The sequence below is a fragment of the Orycteropus afer genome, unplaced genomic scaffold (genome assembly GCF_000298275.1).
Source record: "Orycteropus afer afer isolate SDZICR_OR568_19922 unplaced genomic scaffold, OryAfe1.0 scaffold00375, whole genome shotgun sequence".
NCBI classification, from domain to species: domain Eukaryota; kingdom Metazoa; phylum Chordata; class Mammalia; order Tubulidentata; family Orycteropodidae; genus Orycteropus; species Orycteropus afer.
Genome location: NW_006921962.1, coordinates 1,925,399 through 1,939,879, shown reverse-complemented (window position 1 = coordinate 1,939,879; position 14,481 = coordinate 1,925,399). Strand labels below are relative to the sequence as shown.

General features: G+C 33.1%; 1 protein-coding gene across 1 annotated transcript in view; it reads left to right on the top strand.

The window, feature by feature from the left end:
• Positions 1–14,481, top strand: part of PTPRQ (protein tyrosine phosphatase receptor type Q) — a 332,616-nt gene that overhangs the window by 291,356 nt on the left and 26,779 nt on the right. The window contains exons 33-36 of the mRNA XM_007953173.1: positions 3,518–3,544; positions 4,191–4,272; positions 7,435–7,525; positions 12,014–12,090. Coding sequence (XP_007951364.1) covers positions 3,518–3,544; positions 4,191–4,272; positions 7,435–7,525; positions 12,014–12,090 — 277 coding nt within the window. The remainder of the gene's footprint in view (positions 1–3,517; positions 3,545–4,190; positions 4,273–7,434; positions 7,526–12,013; positions 12,091–14,481) is intronic.

Genomic DNA, 14,481 nt, shown 5'->3' with positions numbered 1-14,481 from the left:
TCTTTGGAAGGAAGGTTGGGCAACATACTTCCATAGTGATACTGCCTCAGATACTGGAGGAGGGGTTGCTATGAGTCGGGTTCAACTTGACAGCGTGAGTTTGGCTTTTTTGGTATTGGTTAGGATAACATTATGAATTTATATTGAGGATCAGGAAAAAGAGTATTGGTCATTTGGTAAAAGAATGAGAAAGGATCTGAATGCATGCTCCCTTAAGCACCTAGAACAAAAGTTGGGCAATCTACTTCCGTAGTGATACTGCTTAGGAAACCCAAGGAGGGGTCGCTATGAGTCAGGTCCAACTCCCTGGCAAATAACAACAACTATAAGTAAAGTCATGATTGATGTGGACTAATCCAAGTGTTAATCCAGTTCCTGACCTCAAATTTACATGAATTTAAATGAGTGTCTTTTGTAACTACTGGGGACAAGTCAATTCTTCCATACAGCAATACTATAGGACAGAATAGAACTTCCTGATAGGGTTTTGAAGGCAGTACATCTTTATGCAAGCAGACTGCCACACTTTTTTACCATCGGGCAGCTGGTGGGTTTGAACCACTGGCCTTTCAGTTAGCAGCCAAAATGCTTTAAACACTGTGCCATCAGGGCTTCTTGTATCCTTTGTACATGTAAAGTAGCCATAAAACAAGATAGGTGATATGTCCTTAGTTTGATTTCCCCAAAGGAAAACATTAATTTCTGTGCAATAAAACAGGATAAAATCCACAGAAAAGTTAATATTTGAGTCACATATTAAGGAATCAGTAAATTTGGTCATGGAGCAAACACCTGGAGTGGTGCAAATAATGTGTATGAAGGGGAACAGTGTCAGAAAAATGGGCATGATTCAAAATAGTTTCACATGATTATGTGAAGAATAAATTATTATACACATTATAGTAGAGATTTGTTTAGGATCAAGAATTGAAAACTAGAACACAGGATTTGGATTTTAAGTCTAGATAACTGTAACCACTCTATGCAAGTACCCTGATTAAGAAGAATCAAATAAGAAAACTTGCTTTTCAATTTAGCAGAGTCTAGTCTACCTATTTTTGAGTAAAATTAAGAGAATATGCTTTTGGAAACCAAAATAATTCTTCCTCCATACAGTATCATTTTTAGAACAGCATGGGTAGAAAGGGCTTGATTTATATAAAATAAACTAGAAATCACAATTTTAATGCTGATAATAGTAACTACCATTTTATATATTGTTTACTAAAGGCAGTGACTTTTCCAAGCCTATTACATATATGAGCTTGAATTGAGTTACACGTATTTCCCTATTGTACAAATTAAAAACCTGAGGCACAAAAAAATTAAGTAATTTGCTCAAGATAATATAGCAGATAATTGTTTGCACAGATATTTGAAGCCAGTAAAGACATTATATTTTATAAGGCAAAAATTCACAAATATCTACCCAAGCCCAATAGCTAGATGGATAAATTAGTATCTTTAGTGAAAGCTTCCAAACACAAAATTTAAAACAGCAGTAAAATAAAAGCACTTCCTGTAAAGTTTTCTCTGAAAAGTAATAGACTTAAAGGGAAAAAAAATCAATTAATTTACTTTCTAAATGAGATATTTTTCTAATGAAAGTAGAACAAAGATGTAAATAATTGTACTCTATTTTTGCTGATTTGTGGTTTATTCATGTTTAATGTCTATTGGGGATTTCACAAACATGAACTGATTTTTTTATTTGTCCAGAAACTAGCATCCATTTTGCATTCCAGATATCCTAGTAATAATATTTTGCCAATACAAAATAACCCTCAAATAATCCTGGATCCTCTGGGAAAATAAAGTCTCTATCCAGTGTAGAGTGGCAGTCTCACTCCCCTTATATGGGTGGGCACGAACCTGGCACTTAATCAAATAGAGTGTGTTTGAGTTTTGCCAATAACAAACTGAAGATTGTTCCCTTTTATTTAAAAAGTGATAGCCTTGTAGCTCAATAATTTCCATTTCCATGTAGTAACAGAGAAATGATCTTGCTAATTCAAGTAGCTTCATCATTTTTACCTTAAACTTAATTAGGATTTTCCCAATACAATTCTTTTACTTTTCTATTCCTGAGGAACATGATGGCATAGTGGTGTTGGAAGGCATCTAAGTAAAGGTAGGGTAGCAAGGGTCTATTCCAGGGTTGTCTCTTTTTCTTGCTGGTTTTTGCTAAGAACTAATTTCCCAACAGGATTTGATTGTCTACCTCTGTCCTCACTGCATCTGTTGCTGATTCAAAGGTACTTCCAAGGCCTCAATTTTTAGACACTCTGTCTCTTCCTGTGCCTGGATCAAGAATTCTTCAGATTCAATAGCCCATTCACCCATCTCCATATCCATCTATTTAGCATCAGGGATTCTCTGTTGTATTCTGGGAATCATTCTAGGCAGTGTTAGGTAGCCCACAAACTTATCCACTAACACTCTTTGCTCAATCATTGCTACATTATCACCGTGGTATCATGTTTGATGTTGGGATGCTCTGCTAGGTCCTACCTTGAGAAGCTGGAAGATATGTCTGTCTTGTTGTCACTCACAACCTGAATGGGTATTCTATTATTCTACTTGGTTATACATGCTCTAGCATAGTTTTTCCCAGTTATTGTATTGTTCATAAATATATTTCCTCCTCTCTCATGTTTTTTTTTTTCATTTCATATATACCTTTGAGACCATTTTCACAATATTCATTATACCACATTTTCCAATACAATTATTTCCTATCATTTGTCCTTTACTTGAAAAATAACACCACCTTATAAATATTCTTTGCTTAAAGAAAACAGTAAAATCATCCTTATTAATATTTAAAACTTGAAACTTTGAAAAAGTTATTTTCTTTATTTTATTTCATTATATTTGGTGGCTTTTGTGTTTTTTTGCAGTGCTTAATTTGTTGTGCATGACAAACATAAGCTTTTAAAAATGTGCTCATCTCTAATTTTGTGTGTGTTGCATAGTCTATTTAGCTGTTAATATTATTTCAAATTTTCCAGAGTATAAATAACTTATCACAAAAGATATGTTGAAAGTAGTTAAAATGATTACGATTTTGTTATGATTGTGTATCCATTCAAACTCACTCATGAAACAAGACTTAGGCAATATGATGCCATTTTTCAAAGATTTCTTCTCCTTGATTTGGCACTTTATGGATAAAGAAAATATATATTTTTAAATCCACAGTGACTTTTTTAGACCATTGAATATCATGCAATACCAAAAAAGGACCTGTTTTTAATGTAGTGCCAAATGCCTAACAATAGAAAACAGTCACTTGCAAGAGAAGCTAAACTATTATTTGACCATATTTGGGTCCAAATAATTAAATTTCAATAAAATATAATAAAATTGAAAATAACAATCATATAAACATGTAACAGAAAAAGGCATAGCACATTATACGTTGTTGATTTTTTTTTTTCTGATTTTAATCTAGAAATCTTTCAGAATGACTTGTACCTTCCAACTCACAATGCATTTAACACAATCTCTGTTACAGGTTACTTAGTTATAGAAAATCCATCAAGTAAGTTTGTTAAATGTTCTTTTCTTCCTTTTGAATATTAACTTTAGAGTTACTGACTTGGTGAATCTTAATGTGTGGTTCCTTCTTTCTATGTTTGTTAGAAAAGCCTCCAAGCTGGATATAAATCATAAAAGCATGACCAATTGCATGGTAACTGGAGAAATGCTTTCTCTCTCTCTGGGGTGAAGCCTGCATGTCTGTATTTTAGCTTGGGAAGTAATACGGGGATATTTAAACTCCTTGGGGTTTAAAAACCATGTCATTATGAGAATGAGGTCACTGCAATGTTTTATATCTTCTAAAACCTTGTAATGTATAAAATGTTTTTTGTATGACAAAGAGGTATTATGTGCTTTAGGATTCCATGATAACTTTACGTCCTTACATTTACTTGAAAATGTTAAATCATTCATTTAAAGACACTTAAAAATGGAAAGAAATTTAAACCGTGAAAACAAAGAAAGTGAACTTAAAGGAAAGAAGTTAATTATGGAGATATGACAGAGTGAATTTAGAGGGCTGTGTTGTGTATGGCTTTTACAATAGCCGTTGTTCTTTAACTTGCTAATCATACAGTCTGTGCACAAGCTAAAGCGAAAGAACACAATCTAACATGACTCCATTTTGTGCCTTTCTTTACTTGGAGGCCAATAAGCAAGAAATCCTTCCTGCAACATGTTGAAGAGCTTTGCACAAACAACAACCTAAAGTTTCAAGAAGAATTTTCGGTATGTTACTAGCAGTTGTCACAACATTGCAAGACCTCCAGTCGTTTCATGTGTCACATTTCATGTCCATTTTAAACATGCAAAGCCATGAAGGACTCTGGCCTTGATAATCAATACCCAATTACCAGGTTGATTGTTTGGATAGTAATGTTACACTGGGCAGCCTCTGGTGCAACCTGATCAGAATTATTCACCTTACTGTGTCAGGAAAAGTTGCTCTTCTTCAGACCTCCCCTGCAATGGCAGTCGGACCATGTTTCTTCTCTGCCTTCTCATCCAGATATAGGTGCAAATCTAGAATGCTGTATTCATTAGTTTTTATTTGTATATAAGTTTTAGGTTGTATTATAGATGTGGTTTTATATTTTGAAAATTTTTTCTAGATTTGGACACTGAATTACTCCATTTTAAATTTTAAATTGCCTCCTTAGTTTATGTCATGGTATAGGTGAACCTGAGACCAGAACTTGATACTTGGCTATTTCTAGAACTGTACCCCCCTCAAAAAAATCAGATTAAATTATGTCCAAATTTTAAGAGGTCTATTTTTAGGTTATTCTGGAATAAATGCTATTACGTTTTAGAGAATATATAAAATTAAGAAGTTGTCATTTAAACGATTTTAAAATGTAGAATAATGGTATTCTTTTAGCAATTTATGTATCTATAAAATTGAAATTATTTTGAAACATAAGGTAGATATCTGTAGGCTATTTTAAGACTTGTAAGCATTTTTCCTATTTCAGGTGATTGTGTACTGTGAATATAAAATAGATTTCTAAATGTCATGAAACACTTTATTCCTATTTTATTTTTTTTTCATGAGCTTCTTAATATGTGCTCTTACAAAACAAAGAATGAAATTATTGGCTTTAAAAATTCACATTTATAGTATTACAGTCTCTTAGTGAATAATAACAAAAATATAAGAAAATTAATGGTATTCCTACAGTTTTTTGGTTATGCTACTTAAGTAATATTGGTCTTAACACAATCTATGGTATCATAGTATTCTTAGCATTTATACAGTGAGAACTTTCAATTTTTAGGAACAAAAGTATAATTTCACTGGAATAGGAAAGGATATAATTAAATGACAAATGACTGAGTAGATGAAAAGTTTTATTAACAATAACCGTCCACATGTTGTAAATTATCTTGAGAAAGTTTCTATTCTAACTGATTTTTGAGATCATGATTTTAATAGCTTTTTTAAGTATTTCTTTTATCCTAATGCTTTATTATTTTAAAGAAAATTGTAATGATTTAATAGGCAAGTATATAATTGATGCATATATTTGATATTCATATACTTAAGTCCTATTCTTTTATGTCTTAAACATTTATAGCTCTTATTATGTCATAGGCATTGTGTTTGGTATATTTACTTACTAGCTAAGTGACTTTGGGGAAATCACTGAAACTTCCTGTGTTGCAGTGTTCTCATTTGTGAAATGGTAATATCTGCTTCAGTGAGTTGTGAATACTAAAACTATTGAATATATAAAATTTTTAGAAGAGTGACTGGCACAAAGTAATCTGTATTTAATTATTAGCCATTATGAAGTTGATTCCTACCATGAGGTAGCCCATATTATGATTAGAAATCCATATATATATTAAAAATTACAATGCACTAATGCACTCTGTATTAGGACCACGGTAGAGATACACATAAAGAAGTAAGGGGTTGTTTCTGTTCTGGATAGTTGTCAGGAAAGACTTCATAAAACAGAGTAGCCTTTGAGATGACCTTTAGTGTGAACAGAAGTCCAATAAGTGGAAAAAGGGAGAAAGGTATTCCAGAAAGAGTGAATGAATACAAAAGCACGAAGATACAAAATGGACCAACTTACCTGTGATTCCACTAAAAGGAGAGGAAACGGTGGGAAAAGGGGCTATATTGGGAGGATCTTTGAGGCCCTTTGTGCTCTGATAAGAATAAGGCTGTTAGTATAACATTACTATCCAAACAGTCAGCCTGGTAATTGGGTATTAACTATCAAGGCCAGAGTCATTTAAATCCATAAAATGAAATGTTTATGTAAAATAAGTACAAAATATAAATACTACTTCTCAGTCAATTTCCATATCACCTTTATTTCCCCTCTCTGTCTTTCTGTCTTTTTCTTACAAACATGCTGTCATGTACTCCCAAAATCTTGATATAAAGAAGCTGCTCTAGAATTCCTCACTTGGTTAATTTTTTCCTTTTTTCTTTTCCCGAAGCCTTTGATGCCAACATACCAAAATTTAATACTTACACAGTCCCTCTCTCTTCTAACACATGCCTATAAGCAAATGATTGTCCAGATTTTCTTTTTGAGGAAAAAAAAAAAAAAAAAATTGAAGGGGAAATGTTAATTATGTTAATTATCTAATTAAAAGAAATAATGTATATAATGTTGAAATTTATTTTAAATGCCTTTTTAACACTTTTTAAATAATTTAGCAACTTGAGACTTAATTCTAAAATGGAAAAGTATACATTTTATAAATGTAGATTATCAGTTCAACAAAATAATGATCACATTTTCTTGCGTGAGCCTTCTTGACAATAGTTGCATTTTAAGTAACAAAATGAATGGATATCATGAATTTTCACCAATATGTCAAAAATAGATCTTTTTAACCTTCTATTCTGTGTCTGATAATTCTTAATCACACCTTTGCATTCCACCACCAGTTTAACAATGCATTCTGAGAACAGGAATTGACCTTTGACATTTTCTCAAACTGACCAATGTTGTACCAATTAATAGGCATGAAATCATACTGCCTCAGGAGGAAAAACAAAAAATAAATCATTGAACTCCCTTCCTCCTGCCAAGCAGACAATTAAAATATTAAGTAATAGTCAATGCAGAGCGGATCTACCACTAACATGGCTGCCACATCACAGGGCTTTCTGAACTACAAAGAAACTCTCTAAGAGAGAGCCCTAGCCCAACTGACAAACTTGATAAGAAACTTTATTATGGATATTTAAGGTGAAAGTTCACATAAGCTCATTATTGTTACTTTTACCAATTTCCACAGTTATAAGATATATTTTCAACTTAATGCCAAATGGTTTAGAATAAACAACTGTCTTTCAATAAGTGGAATTTCTTGTTTACATTGCTTTCTAAATGTAAAATTTTCAATTACTTCATTCCACAGGAACTACCAAAATTTCTTCAGGATCTTTCTTCAACTGATGCTGACCTACCTTGGAACAGAGCAAAAAACCGCTTTCCAAACATAAAACCATGTACGTTCACTAATTGTTTCTTAGTTTGTGACATGCTTTAAAATGACCACAATTTACATCTTAATATTGTCTGTATATTCTTTAATATATTATTTTGCATATTAACTGAAGTAAATAATGTATTTCATTAGCAGCAATTTTCAAATTGTATCTCTTTTGTTCATTTATGTTTATTAAAATTAATGTACATGAGTCTCAGCTTGTTCACACAGGTTCACTTATGCAGGTGCAAGAAAATGTAAACCTAATATTTGCTTAGCTTTGTAATTTAACCCAAGTAACAAACTTCTTTAACATCTTCCTATAGATCTAGTTCTCAAACACAAAAAAGCAAATTCACACATAAACTTGTACATTCATTACCTTTAAGAGCATGGCAATGCTTTATTACAAGTATAAAAGTGTGTTGCAAAATACCCGTTGAAGATCAGAGTAAATGTGTACTTTCCAGAATTGGCTTTACAAAAGAGGCGGCAGTGTGCCTTGCCATAGTAAACACACCTTCATTTTTCCATCAATAAGAAAGAAACAGCATTATTGTTTTAAGAATTAACAATAATGTGAAAGCATGGAATTCCTTGGTTAATACTAGCTGTATGTTTGATATTACATTTTTCAAGTAGCTATCCCAATTATATATACAATATATAATTCACATTATAAAATAGAAATATTTATTTTTGAGATTCTAAAACTATCATTGTTGTTGTTGTTGTTATGTGCCGTCGAGTCGGCCCCAACTTATAGCGACCCCTCGTTGGGTTTCCGAGGCAGTATCGCTACGGAAGTAGATTGCCCAACCTTCCTTCCGAGGAGTGGCTGGTAGGTTTGAACCTCCAGCCTTCTGATCAGCAGTCAAGTGCTTTTGGCACTATGCTACTAGAGCTCCCAAAACTATCATACTGTTTCGAAAATCTTAAGGTTTTAAATATTCCTAATTTTAATGTTAGCATATATTATTTTTCTAATGTCTACATTTTTCAAAAAGGTATTTAAGAATGTATATTTAAAAAAAAAAATGAACTCTTCTGTCTAGAAAGACATGGAGTGGAGACAGATATCATGACAGAATGTAAAATCAGAAATGATATGGACAGAAAACAACAGACCAAAGCCTGACATTCTAGAAATAGAGTATAGCTGACCCATGAAGGAAACAAATTTAGGGAAACATGATATAGGAGGTAGAAAACTAATGGAACCTGTTAATACCTAAGAGTTGGACAAGGATGAAAATATGAATAACTTTAACCACCTAAAATCTTTTCTGGAATAAGAGAAATCATAAGTAAATAACTTTAAAATCATGTTGACAAATAAGACATAATTATAGGAAATAAGGAATGTTAGTGATGCATTTCCAAATCTCTGAGACCATGACCTTTCATAATAAGTCCTTTTATTCTCCCTTTCAGAGAGTTAATCAAAGTTGAATGCATCATAAATTTAAGAGCTATGGAAATTCTCATAGTTTTATATTTATCTAAGTTTCTTCCAGACTGTCTGCTTAATGCTTATTCAGTGGTATTCTGTGAAAATAAATATTATAATCTGTAAAACATATATTATTGAAGGACAATTACTATGAGATATTTAGTATTTAATTATGATTGTTTACATGGTTGAAGTAATTTATAATATATTTGATGTGACTCCAGATAATAATGACTTTAGATTTTAATAATAAAAGAATGAAAACTTCACACTTCAAAATATCTTTTGAAGTCTCAATTTTTTATGCATTTTAAATTAGGCTCTTTGCTCCTTTATGTCACAGAAACAACTCAGAAATATGTTGGTATATATTATATAATGTCAGGTGGGAAGAAAATAAGACTAGCCAATGAAACAGCCTTAAAACAACAAAACGAACTAAGGAGTATGATGACCTTACTGTCCATATCTGAGACTATGACAGAAAAATGTTATTAAGGATAAAAGTATGTTGTGAATCAAGTATATTCAGAAACATTTGTATAAGCATTGCATGCGTTTTTTTCATCTTTTCTAGAATCAAATAAATAATGTCCAATTATTCTATGCCTTCTTCTTTATTTCAGTACAGAAGAAGTTTTAGTAATTTCTAAAATAATGTATTACATCTACATCCAATATGTTTTAATGAATTTATAGAGGATAATTTTTTTAACTGTCCTCTAAAAGAGCTTGTGGTCCTATAAAAGGATATTTCATTAGGTATAATCTTACACTTTTAAAGAATGTTATTAGTAGAATAAAATATTAGTTCAGCTAATACTACTGTCTGCTGTGAATGAAAGCCTGCAAACATGTGGATTCAAATCTGACTTCAAGGGTTCCAAACCAAAAACCAACTCACTGCCATTGAGTTGGATCTGACTCATAGCGACCCCTCCTTGGGTTTCTGTGGCAGTATCACTGTGGAAGTAGATCGCCCAATCTTACTTCTGAGGAGTGGCTGGTGGGTTTGAACCAGCAGCCTTCTGGTTAGCAGTCAAATGCATCCTGTTTAACCACCAACTACTTTGGGAAGAGTTGTCGAGCTGATTCCTACTCATAATGGTATCATGTGTGTCAGAGGAGAACTGTGCTCCACACAGTTTCCAATGGCTGAGTTTTTGGAAGTAGATCACCAGACATTTCTTCTGAAGCTCTTCTGGGTAGACTCTAACTGCCAAACTTTTGGTTAGCAACCAAGGCGTTAATCATTTGCACAACCCAGGGCCTCTACTGCTTTAGTAACACTGACCATATTATTCAGTAGTCTCTAGTCATTGTGAACATTTGTTCATGCTTAGTCACATAGCCTAGGACTGGAACAAAGAAAACACTCAATAAAAGTTAGTTTTTATGGTATTAGTAATCACTAGATCTCTTGCTTTTAAAAACTGCTAACTTTCTGGGTGAAAAAGATTAAGTAAATGACCCTTACGGTCTGCAATCTGAAGATAACAAGACTGCTTCCCTAGCCAAGGAGCCTGGGAGCCACGCTTGTGGGCTAGTATGCCTCCCCCTCCCCCAACAGACACAGACCGAGAACAAACCAACTGTGATGTTTAGACTAAATATGTTCTCCCATTGTGCTGGCAGGGAACCCATAAAGCTGAAGAAATGCATTTTTATTTTCCTGTAGAGAATGAATTAATTTTAACAGAGTCTGAATTTTAATCAGACCCAGCTAAGTGCATTGTTTCCCCTGAGTAATGTAGGAAGTAGGATTTCAAATATCACAGTGCATTTTAGAAGATATTAGCTTACAGGGCTTTAAGATACTAGAATTAGCAGCAAATGCTTGCAGAGGAGATTTCCAAATCTCCATTTGACAGGAAACTCTATGACCTTCAGAAGTGTTGCAACACCATGAAGAAAAGTTTAGCTTGCTGTTGACTCAGATAGTTATAAGAAGGCGTATCAAGTGAATAAAAATGTGATGGTTTGCCTTCATTAGTTACAGGGCTAGTTCTTAATAGTTTTTAATGTCATTCAAAAATCAAAATATTTGGGACATGAATCATTTGTAAAATTTCTGTTTAAACATTCTCTGTCATTTAAGCATACTGGTTCAGGTAATTGCAATTACTAACATAAGGGTAATTCTTTTTAGCATATTATATGTATATGATTTTGTTTTAAAAGCATGAGACACTAATATATATTGTTTGCTATGAGCTTTCTTATAAAAAGTTTAATGTTTTCCTCATAAGTATTCTACAAAGTAAATATTTTAACTGCATTTTATAGTCAAGGAAACTAAGGAGCAGAGAATTGAAAGCAGTTCACCCAAAGCTCTATGTAGGGTACATAGGCCATCTGGAGTTTAAACCCAATCCCATTTACTCATTTTTCTTCCACTATTTAGTGTCTTTCCATTAAGCTTAAAAAAAAAAAAAAAAAAAAAACTTTGAAAAGAAAACCTTTAATTAAGCACTGATAGATATTTTCTATCACTTCCATGCCTAGTTAAAATCAGTACCAGATACATGAATTATAATATCAATTTGGTAAATATCATTAGGAAAAAATAATTTTGATATGTTTCATTGAAAGATGAAAATAGTGAGTAGGGGATCTATTATTTTTACCAGATCTTAAAATATTCTAGAGTATGATAATTAAAAGTTTGGCATCAAGGAAAGAGTAGTCAAATCAATGAAGAAGATAAATACAAGTCAGATAAATGGAAGAGAATAGTCTAGAAATAGACTTAAATGCATAGAGGAATCTAGTGTGTAGTAAAAGTGGTGATCTGCATCAGGAAGGAAAGATGGAAGGTTCACAAGCAGGACTGTTGTCCTCAGAATTCTGGAAATCTACACAACGTCTTAGTAGTAATCATTATCTCTTGGTAGTGAAGATGTGGAATAATAGGGAACTTCTCCTTTAACTTTGCATCTATCTGTAATGTTGAAATATTCAATACTCCTCTCTATTACTTTTCTAATAATAATTTTTAAAAAAGGTGGTGATTTGAAAAGTGAATTAGCATTGATTTCTTGTGTTTTCTTCTAGATAATAATAACAGAGTGAAACTGGTAGCTGATGCCAGTGTTCCAGGATCAGACTATATTAATGCCAGCTATGTTTCTGTAAGTTACCATATATATATATATATATATATATATAATAAAAATAAAGATTGAAATTGCATTACTCTTACAACTATTTAAAGACCCAAATTCATTATTCATTACAACCTGCATGGATCTTAATGTGCCAGTTACTTATAACAAATCTACTACCCCTGTGTTATAAAAGTGTTTATGGAGGTTCTTAATAGAGTTTGCAACTTACCAATAATCACTTACTGAGTGAATGGCAAACTTATAATTTCAGAGTGCATATTTCCTGGGCCTTTACTAACTCGTATCCTTCATCAATGTCAACGTAGCCTCTGTAGACAATGAAGTCTGCCAGACTCTCTTACAAAGAAAAATTAGTCAAATGGATAATCATGTCCATAGTGTATAAAAAGCTATTATGCTCTCCTTCCTTTCTAGATATGCAGTCCTTGAGGGCAATGATGTCTTCTTTTTCTTTCCTCAGCTACTAATAGCATGTGTGCTCTATGGTAGCTAGTCACTAAACGTACCTTAAAATTAATCAACCAGGGGAATTGCGGCATGCCTAAGGTATTACCTTGCACATTGTAGATAATCTATGCTTATTGAATAAACTGAGAATCGAATGAAACCATATTGTTTGGTGTGCTCTCTCTCTCCATCTCCCTGCCTCCTTTGTTCTCTGAATGCTCATCACTGTCATCTTGTTGTTGTTAGCTGCTATGGAGTTGGCCCCAACTCAGGGCAACTCCATACACAACTGAATGAAGTGCTGTCCAGCACTGTACCATGCCCATGATTAATTACAGATTAGGCTGTTGTGCTTTCATTAGCATATGTTCACATGTAGATTGCCAGACATTTCTTCATAGTCTGGCTTAGTCTTAAAGCTCCATTGGAAGTTATATAGTATCATAGCAATACACAAGTCTCCACTAACAGACGGGTGATGCCTATGCGTATGGTAAAGTGGCCAGGAATCAAAACTGGGTCTACCAGTGGCCTAACATCACTATTAATTAAAAAAAAAAAAAAAAAAAAATTGCTCTCCAGTTCACCAGAGGCCAAGGTCCCTCTAGTACCTTCCAAGTTATCTACCAAGCACTTAACTGCTTGCAGCACCAAGGGACTCATCACTATCATAGGTGCATGGAAACCTTCCATGCACCCAAACCCTTCACTCCATTTATCTTGGAACTCTTTCAAAAACCTTTCTGATACTTAAATATTAGCCTTTCCTGTCATTGATCATCCACTTTCTCCTAAGGCAAGTGATTCTATCTCTGAACAGCTTTGTTGTTTTCTGTCCACCTTCCAATAGGTCCTTTATATTTTCTTATTAATGGCTCTTCTCTCACAGACCTTTCATTTCCTTTGTGAGTCTCCATCCCTTACCTCACCATCAAACATTCATACCCAGTGTTTCATTCCCTCCAGACTTTGGTGAAGAAAATAAACACAAAACATAATTCATTCTCATTGTATATTGTTTGATAATGACATAAAAATTTCACTCATATATTGGTTCTTATTATCAAAGTAGTGAATAATGGGAGAATTTAAGACTTCTTAATAGACATGAGGAGGGTTTTGGATAAGTTAAGGTATCCTTTGAATTTCATCCTTTTTTATGCTTATAACTTCTAAAGAATCAAATGAATTTTCTACTTTGGTAGCTTATTTTATTCATTTATCAAGTGATTGATTGCCTTGAAAGTGTAATTTGTCTCTAAACTTAAACAAAACCAAAGCCAGTGCTGTCAAGTTGATTCCAACTCATTGCAACCCTATAGGACAGGGTAGACCTGCCCCATAGGATTTACTGGCACAGCTTTCTCCTGAAAGTGGCTGGTGGGCTCAAACTGCTGACCTTTCAGTTAGTAGCCAGGCACTTAGCCACTGCACTACTAGGGCTCCATTTCTGAATATTTTGGTGAAATCTTATGCTTACTAATTTTCATTGTAGCCTTAACAATATGATATGCTGAAGTTTGACTTTGATTGATATATAATGTACATATGCATTTAGATATTTAAATATAGTCATTTCTCTAATAATCAGATGTCTTTAAGATACCCATAGGACAGGAAAGACAATTAGTTGTATTTGTGACCTATTAATCTGTACCATTTTCATTCACCAATAAATAGGTACAAATGAATAACTCATCCTCTACTGTTCACCAGATATGAGATGGCAGTAAAAAGTATGAATATCATTAGGAAAAACAGCCAGACAGTTTTAATAGGTATAACTGAACTACACAGATTATTCATGAAGGAATATTCATGAAGCCTAGTGTTCCCTCTAAATATTATAGGTTTGTACCATGCACAGAAGACAGTGAAGTATGATCAATAAACTAGGAAACCTGGAGATATATATGCTGTTGCAATCAAGCAATGTTGTAATGTAAT